At 53.3% G+C, this 9,016-nt stretch overlaps 1 protein-coding gene across 2 annotated transcripts in view; it reads left to right on the top strand.

The window, feature by feature from the left end:
• ADA2 (adenosine deaminase 2) overlaps window positions 1–8,587 on the top strand; it is a 48,206-nt gene extending 39,619 nt beyond the window's left edge. The window contains exons 7-10 of one of the 2 annotated variants that reach the window (XM_014591484.2): window positions 126–234; window positions 5,432–5,589; window positions 7,570–7,772; window positions 7,975–8,587. In XM_014591484.2, the coding sequence (XP_014446970.1) occupies window positions 126–234; window positions 5,432–5,589; window positions 7,570–7,772; window positions 7,975–8,074 (570 nt within the window). In that variant the 3' untranslated portion in view covers window positions 8,075–8,587. The remainder of the gene's footprint in view (window positions 1–125; window positions 235–5,431; window positions 5,590–7,569; window positions 7,773–7,974) is intronic. The other variant, XM_027775656.1, reaches the window with a different exon arrangement.
• Window positions 8,588–9,016: the final 429 nt, after the last annotated feature.

The raw sequence follows: 9,016 nt of genomic DNA, 5'->3' as shown, positions 1-9,016 counted from the left end.
AAAAAAAAAAAAGGGCCCTGTGACAAAGGTCTTAAACAGCAGTGGCAGGGTACAAGGAAGGGCGTCACAGGCTGGGGGTGCACTGGCAACACTACAAGTCCCTGCGTCCTCTCTCTGTCCTGCAGGTGGGGCGAGAAGACTCCGGCCACTCCCTGTACCACCACAGGAAGGCCCTGATGCTGCCAGCCAAGCACGGCTTCCACCTGCCTTACTTCTTCCACGCTGGAGAGACCGGTGAGGCGCCATGGCTGGGTACCGTGGCTTGGGGTGGGGAGTGCCAGGCTCGCGTCACCGGCCGTCGGCCTTTCCTGGCCCTCTACTTCTGGAGCCCTGTCCTGCGCATCGCCTTATTTAATCCTGACAACAGCCTTGTGGGGACAGGTCCCGTGGTCACAGTGCCTGCCACCCACACGCGTGCTTGCCAGGGCCCACCCTGTCTGGCGAGGAGGTGTCTTCCTCTCCACATCGGAGCAGGGCGAGGTTGGGTCGCTGAGCCGTGGAGCCCCGATTTGACCCCGTTCTGCTGATCTCTTACAAGAGACTCCTCTGGAGCAGTGAGGTGGCCTGCCAAGGTCGCACGGTGGGAACCTGCCGGAAAGGGCTGGCGCCTGCCCCGCCACCTTGGGAGGCCACACTCCAGGGCCAGGGCCAGGGAGGAGCCCACTGCTGCCCGAGCAGCCCCGCTCTTCTCTGTGAGATTCCTCAGCCTGACCATACCTTGTCCCCGAGCCCCTCCCATGTCCTGGTCCTTGAAACAGGTCAGCCCTCGGCAGATCTGGCGGTCCTTCCCCGTGAAACGGAAAAGCTCGGGAACGGGGCCTGGCCCAGGAGGGCCGCTCTGCCAGATGCCTGCACCTGTCCCTCAGCAGCCAGCGGGGCAGAGTGGCCCCAGCAGGCTCCCGTCTCTGTCACGCCGTCTCTCAGAGCGAGGGTCCTCTTGCATTAACTCCTCCCCGCATTTCCAGTCAATTCCTATCCCATTTAGATCCGAGCCTGCTCTGGGAGCTGTGAAGAGTTGTCTGTGGGCGGTGGGGCGTGGGGTGATAACCTTGCAGAGCTGTGGCCTACTGGAAAAGATCACGCTTACCCGTGTGAGAGAATTCTAGCAGTAGGGGACAGTGTAACAAGGATCTGACCAAGTGCCAACATTTACGGCCCTTGGGGAAAAGTTTGCCCAACACTTGCGCATTTAATACCCAAAAGTAATGTCCTTATGTTTAAAATTTGCTAGAGGGTATGTATGCTCTCCAGAGAGAGACAGAGAAAGACAGAATGAGCACGCTCTCAGGGTGTGGCCATGCCTCCTGTCTGGAAAGGGCTGGGGCCTGCTCCGCCACCTTGGGAGGCCATACTCCAGGGCCAGGGCCAGAGAGGAGCCCGCTGCTGCCCGAGCAGCCCCGCTCTTCTCTGTGAGATACCTTAGCCCGTCCCCTATTCCTCCTTTCGGGATTCTGGGCATGCGTACCCACGGGCCCGGTGTGCTTTCCAAGCGGCTGGATCTGGGATGTGGACAGCACGTTGGTCATGTGGGGTCAAGCCTCCTTAGCCACGACGTCACTGGACGATCCAATGTCCTTATATTAAAATAAGAGGAAAAAATCTTTTTAAAAAAATGAATAAATGAATTTTATTTTTCAGAGATTTTTACCATAGAGTACATGTGCTTGCCAGAGAGGCAGAAAGCAAGAAGTCACCCCCCAGGGGGATGGCCACACCACAATCCCTTCTCCTCCATTCTCCTCTTGGGATTTTAGGCATGCACTCACATGCACCCGGCATGAGTTTCAAGCTGCTGGTTGGGACTCAAGTTATAGTCGGCTGTGTGGGAGTCCAGCTCCTTAACTTGGTGGTGTAGTGACACCACTGCTGGCCCTGAATGAATGAATTTAAATGCCAAAGCTTAAGTCACCAGAACGAGACACAGAGAGGGAGGAAACACCCCCCACATGGGGTGTGGCCATGCCGTGATTTCTATTATATTTTTTAAGAGTTTTTTTTTTTTTTTTGCCTTAGGGCGCGTTGCACTTGCCAGACAGACCAGAGAGACAGAAAGCGAGAAATCACCCCCTAGGGGGGGATGGCCACACTGCAATCCCTTCTCCTCCATTCTCCTCTTGGGATCTTGGGCATGCATGCACACGCACCCGGCGTGAGTTTTAAGCCACCGGGTCTGGGATGCGAACTGCGATCGACTACGTGGGAGTCCAGCGACATAGCCATTACGCTCACTGCTGGTCCCATGATTTACTTTTATCCATTTCTCCATCCTGTTGGAACTTGGGCGTGTACACATATGTACTGGTGTATTTTTAAAGCCATACAGGCCGGAATCTGAACCGAGTCGTCCATATGAAATCTGGCTCTCTTAACCACTATGCTATGGGGATGGCCTAGGAAAAGAAGACTTTTTTTTTTTTTTAAAGAATGCTTTATTTAATTTTATTTATTTTTATTATCATTTGTGTTTCTTTTTGGAGAGGTTGTTGCTATAGGGCACGTACGTTCACCAGGAAGACAGAGAGAGACAGAGAGACAGAAAGCGAGAAATCACCCCCCGGGGGGATGGCCACGCTGCAATCCTTTCTCCTCCATGTTTCTCTCAGGATCTTGGGCATGCATGCACACGCACCCAGCATGACTTTAAGCCACTGGATCCGGGACTCGATCTGCAGTTGACTACATGGGAGTCCAGCGACATAGCCATTATGCTAACAGCTGGTCCCAATTATTATTATCATTTTTTCCTTCTAAAATTCAACAGAGAGAGACAGAGAAAGAGATAGGAAGCGATAAGGCAAACCACCAGGTCTGGGACTTGAACTGTGGCCGGCCATGCAAGAATCCAGTGCCTTAACCACTGCAGCACCTGCTGGCCCAAGAAGAAATCTTTAAATAGTGATGAGTCATGTAAAATATATGCCTGAACCGGCAGTGGAAATTCTTCAGTTTTATTTCGAACAGAAAAGTAGACTCTTCCTAGTTTGTGTGCGGATCAGTTAGGGCGCTTTTGTCTGTGAGAGGAGCATAGTGGGTCCTCTGTACCTGCAGGCCCGCATTCACGGGCTCAATCAAAGGCACATTGAAAGTATTTAGGGGTCAGCAGTGGTATGGGGGGCTAAGGTGCTGGACTCCCACATGGCTGAGGTTCGAGTCCCAGACTGGGTGGCTTGCAAATCACACTGAGCACATGTGTGTGTGCCCATAATCTCAACAGAAAAACGGAGATGGGATTGCAGTGTGGCCATCCCCGCGGGGTGATTTTTCACTTTCTCTTTGTCTTTCTCCAGCGAGCACATGCTCCCTATGGCAAAAAAAAGAAAAAAAAAAAAAGGAAAAAATTAGTTGCATTGGTACTTAACATATATAGTTTTTCTTGTCTTCATTCCCTAAATATTACAGTATAACAGCTATTTACAGGGCCAGCAGATGGCCTGGCAGTTACATCACTGGACTCCCACATGGTCGACTGAGGTTCTAGTCTCAGACCCAGTGGCTTGAAAATCACACCAGGCACATGTGAGCACCCAAGATCCCTGGAGGAGAATGGAGGAGAAGGGATTGTGACAATTTCTTACTTTCCCCCTCACCGTCTCTGTATCCCTCTCTCGCCAGCTAGTACACTTGTCATAAGGAAAAAAGCTCTAAAAACAAACAAGAAACAAAACTGGGGCCAGCAGGTAGCGTCATGGTTACATTGCGGACTTCCACATGGCCGACCGCAGTTCTCATCCCAGACCCATGGGCTCAAAACTCAACGTCAGGCGCGTGTGTGTCCAAAGGCCAGAGGAGGATGGTGGCGTGGCCATCTTGCTTTCTGTCTCTCCGGCAAGCGCACGCCCATATAGCAAAAATATGTCTTAAAAAAAAAAAGCGAGAACCAGCAGTTAGCGTAATGGCCATGTCACTGGACTCCCACGTAGTCCACCGCGGTTCGCATCCCGGACCCGGTGGCTTAAAACTCATGCCGGGCGCGTATGCATGCGTGCCCAAGATCCCGAGAGGAGAATGGAGGAGAAGGGATTGCAGTGCGACCATCCCCCCTGGGGGGTGATTTCTCGCTTTCTGTCTCTATGTCTCTCTCTGTCTGGCGAGCGCATGCGCCCTATAGTGAAAAAAAACTCTCAAAAAAAAAAAAAAAAAGCTGCTGACCCAGCACTTCTGCTGTGCTGGGCAGGAGTAAGTGGAGATGGTTTCCGGGAGCCGGGAGGACGTGCACGGTTGCGTGTGCAGGTGCCGTGTCACCATACGTGATGACATGATAGCCACCAGCTGTGGGGCCAGGGTCCTGCATGGACCGGTCTCGTGTGGGTGCGGAAGGACACGCAGGGCTCGGGGAGGCTGGTCCTTATTTGTACGAGCAGTCCACTGTGCTCGCCGGCTCCGGGACTGGTCCCCCTCTGTCACTGGACAGTGTGTCACGTTCAGGTGTGACCGCGTCAGTGAGGCAGGAGACGCGACCTTTCCTTCAGTGCGTCTTTCTGTAAGGGAGGAACAGCACTGGGACGATCCTGGCAGGGACGCCCGGGGAAGCCGGGACCTGTCGTTTTACTCTCCAGAGAGGACCTTGCAGTGTGGTGGGGGCTGCGAGGGCGTTTGTGGCGTTATGGGGGATGGCCACTGTGCTGCCGTGGTTGGTAAGGCCTCCAGGGCTGTTCAACACAGAGCAACATACGTGCAGACAGCAGTGACGCCGACTTTATAAACAAGAGTCTGCACAGTGCTGAGAAGATCTTAGCCCTGACATTGCTAGAAATTAGCTCCAGAGGGGCCAGCAGGTGGCAGAGTGGTGAAGGCACTGGACTCTCACAGGGTTCACCATGGTTTGAGTCCCAGACCTGGCGGCTTGAAACACGCCAGGCGCACGTGTGTGCGTGCCCAAAATCCTGAGAGGAGAATGGAGGAGAGGGGATGGCGGCGTGGTCATCTCCCCCACCCCCCGGGGGGTGATTTCTTGCTTTATCTGTCTTTTTGTCTCTTGCGAATACATACACCCTATAGGGAAAACAAACAAACAAACAAACAAAAAACACTTAAAAAATGGAAAGAAATTAGTTCTAGAAACAAACCTGAAGGGGAAGAATAACGAGGAGTCAGACACACCAGGGCTGAAGCTCAGTTTGCTACTTATTTGCTGAGTGTCCTTGGTCAATTTATAAAACCTACGGTAGGTTTCAACTCCCTCATCTGATTAATTGATTACTTGATTAATTAAAGGCACACAGACCTTTCTTTAGAATTGTTAAAAGGCGCCCGCATGTGCGCGCGTGTGTGTTTGTGTGTGCGTGTGTGCGTGTGTGTGTGTGTGTGTGTGTGTGTGTATTTGTATCAATGTCAGTTTCTCTCTTCTTGCTTGGGGGCTCTGGAGCCTTTATCTCGGAGGTCCGAGGTCAGCCCGTCCATCCCCTATTGAAGACTCTCCGTTTGTTCCCAGACTGGCATGGCACATGGGTGGACAAGAACCTTCTGGACGCCCTCCCGCTGAACTCCACCAGAATCGGCCACGGGTTCACCATGAGCAGACACCCGGCGGTCCGGTCTGACTCCTGGTATAAGGACATCCCCATAGAAGTCTGCCCCATCTCCAACCAGGTGTGCCCCGGGGCTGGTCTCCAACGATGCCCGCCTCCCTCGGCCTCTGTTCCGGTCCCCCGACTTCCTTCTGGAGAATCCTCTCTTGAATCCACTCGCTTTTTGTGTCCCTCTACCCGCCCACGTCTGTCAGTAAAGTAAAGTGATTTAGCAGAGACCTTTTGCCCAAACCACTCAGAATACCCAGGCAGCAGTAAGGGTCCCCTGTGGGTAGCATTTTGCTCCAAACTGCAAAGTGAGTGTGACGCTGGGAAGGCTGGTGAGATGGGAAGGGGCTGTCAGCTGAGGCTTCCAGCGGCTTCTGGGGTGCCTGTGCCCCTTGCCTGCCTCGCCTGTTCAGGAGAGCTTCCCGGCACTGGACCGAGAGAGCTGGACCAAGCATCTGTTGTGCCGATGAAACTTGGAGAAAACTAAGACGGGCACCAGGAGGGGCCAGCAGGAGATGTGGGGGCTGAGCTGCTGGATCCCACAGGTCAACCCCGCGGTTTGAGTCCTGGGCCTGCTGGCCTGAAAGACATGCCGGGTGCATGGGTGTGTGCCCAACATCTCAGAGGAGAATGGAGGAGAAGGGGTTGCAGCGTGGCTATTCCCCGCCTGGGGGAGGTGGTTTCTCACTTTCTCTCTGGCGAGTGCACGCACCCTATGGCAAAAATCTCTCTCTCTCTCTTTTAAGAATTATTTATTTAAGACTAGCAGATGGCATAATGGTTACATTGTTGGACTCCCACATACTCAACTGCGGTTTGAGTCCCAGACCAGGTGGCTTAAACTCACGCTGGGCACGTACGTGTGTGCCCAAAATCCCAAGAGGAGAATGGAGGAGAAGGGATTGCAGAGTGGCCATCCCTGAGTGGTGATTTCTCGCTTTCTGTCTCTGTCTCTCTGGTGAGCACATGTGCCCTACAGCAAAAAAAATCTCTCTTAAAAAAAAAATAATAAGAGGAGGACTAGCACGTGGCATGGTGGTTAAGGTGCCAGACACTCCCACTCCTACATGCCTGACCATAGTTTCAGTCCTGAGTCTGGTAACTTGCTTTCTCCCCCACCCCACTCTCACTCTCTGTCTCTCTCTGGTCAAATTAAAATAAATGAATGAGGGAACCAGCAGTTAGCGTAATGGCTATGTCGCTGGACTCCCACGTAGTCAACCGCGGTTTGCGTCCCAGACCCGGTGGCTTAAAACCCACGCCGAGCTTGTGTGCATGCGTGCCCAAGATCCCGAGAGGAGAATGGAGGAGAAGGGATTACGGCGTGGCCATCTCCCCCTGGGGGGTTGATTTCTCGCTTTCTGTCTCTCTGTTTCTCTCTGTCTGGAGAGCGCACACGCCCTATAGTGAAAAACCTCTCACAAAAAAAAAAAAAAAAAAGAATAAAGAAAATGAAATCTTTAAAAAAAAGAATTATCTATATAATTTAATTTTATTTGTTCATTATCTTCTAATTTGCTACAGTGTATGCACACTCTGCAGAAAGAGAGAGAGAGAAAGAAAGGGAAAGTGAGAAAGTAAGCTGCCAGGTCTGGGACTTGAACCACTGTTGACCGTGTGGGAGTCCAGTACCTTAACCACCAGGGCCCAGCTCTGCTCCTGGGTCAAACTTGTCCCAGAGGTCCTCCTTGTCTCAATATTCATGGCGATAGGGATAAGCAGGGAGCTCAAGGTCTCACCTCCTTCCTGACACATGTTTTTATTTTAAGAGAGGTTTTTTACTATAGGGCGCATGCGCTCACCAGAAAGACAGAGAGAGAGAAAGAAAGTGAGGAATCACCCCCAGAGTGGATGGCCATGCCACAGTCCCTTCTCCTTCACTCTCCTCTTGGGATCTTGGGCACACATGTGCACGTGCCCGGTGTGAGTTCAAGCCACCGGGTCCAGGACTCGAACTGCGGTCAACTACATGAGAGTCCAGCAATGTAGCCATTACGCCACCTGCTGGTCCTGTGACAAATCTTTTTATGGCCCCCTGGCTTCCCCTGGGCAGGTTCTGAGACTGGTGTCTGACCTGAGAAACCACCCTGTGTCCTCCCTGATGGCCATCGGGCAGCCCATGGTGATCAGCTCGGACGACCCCGCCATCTTTGGTGCCAAGGGCTTGTCCTATGATTTCTACGAGGCCTTCATGGGCATTGGGGGCCAGGAGGCTGACCTGAGGACCCTCAAAAAGCTGATCATCAACTCTATCAAGTGAGTGCCCGTCCCTCCCAGGTCCCACCTGGTGTCTGCCTCTCCTAGAGGTTCCAGAGAGGCCTCTGGTCCCGGGGGTTTGGCGGGCGCATCATCACGGCCCACTCTTGCTCGGGGCTGGGGAAGACCTGAGGTGACCTGGAGGCCTTGCCCTGCTCCCTGGCCTCTCCTAGCGCTGACCTGGGCTGTCTGCTCCCTGCAGGTACAGCGCCCTGACGACGGCAGAGAAAAACGCCTTTTATAGCCGGTGGAAGGTGAGATGGGCCGAGTTCATCGCTAAGCTGGCGAAGAAGCCGGTGTGAGAAGACGGCTTCCCCTCTGCTCCCCACCAGCCATCTGCTCTCGGTCCCTGACCACTCATGGATCGTTCTCCCCCCTTCCCGAGTCCACTCCTGTATCTAGCCTGACCTTGTGAAGGTCATAGCCTCAGTGTTGATCGGACCTGTCAGACACGCCGATCAGCTGACCAGTCATGCTGAAACATCCCTGTCACCCTCGGCGACGCCAAGGGTCCTGGCTGCCCTCCCCGACCATGGCTTCAGCAGAGCCCCCCGCACCTGATCCCCGCTGGCTCCTCTGGGCTCAGTCCTGGGCTCCTCTCTTCCTGTCTCTGGAGTTCTCTGCTCTCCCCTCTCCTTTTCTCGCTCTGCACGTTTCTTAGCTGGTCTCACCCATCCCTTTGCTTTTAAATACCAGTGACTTGGGGCTGGCAGGTGCATGGTCGTTGGGGGTGCTGGATACCCACATAGCTGACCGTGGTTCAAATCCTGGACCTGGCAGCTGGCTTTTTCACTCCTCCCCCCACCCCCATCCCTCTCTGGTCAAATTAAAATAAATAAATACATACATAAATAAAGTTAAATAAAATAATTCTTTTAAAAGGTAAATAAGTAAACGCCAGTGACTTGGTGAGTCCTAACGCGTGGGCTCACTCTGCACTCGAGGGACCTCAGGGGTGACTAGGCGTGGCTCCCAGCTCTCCGCTTCTCCTGACCTTACCCATCTTGGTCAGTGACATCGCCACCCATTGACCCATTGCTGGAGGCGGAAACTCTGAGTGACATTCCTGACACCACCCTCTTCCCCGCTCTCCTTGCAAATGGGCCGAGCCCAGCTGGTCCGTGATTAGCTGAGCACCCTCTCAGCCCGCCCGAGTCAGCACAGACCGGTACCCTCTTCTCCTCTGCCCCCTCCACATTTGTTTGAACCCCGTGGTCAGGAGAATTGATGCAGCTCAACCCCAG

This window comes from Tupaia chinensis, unplaced genomic scaffold, assembly GCF_000334495.1.
Source record: "Tupaia chinensis unplaced genomic scaffold, TupChi_1.0 Scaffold000578_2, whole genome shotgun sequence".
Lineage (NCBI taxonomy): Eukaryota > Metazoa > Chordata > Mammalia > Scandentia > Tupaiidae > Tupaia > Tupaia belangeri.
Note: the sequence above shows the minus strand (reverse complement) of the source record. Positions and strands in the feature narration are given on the sequence as shown.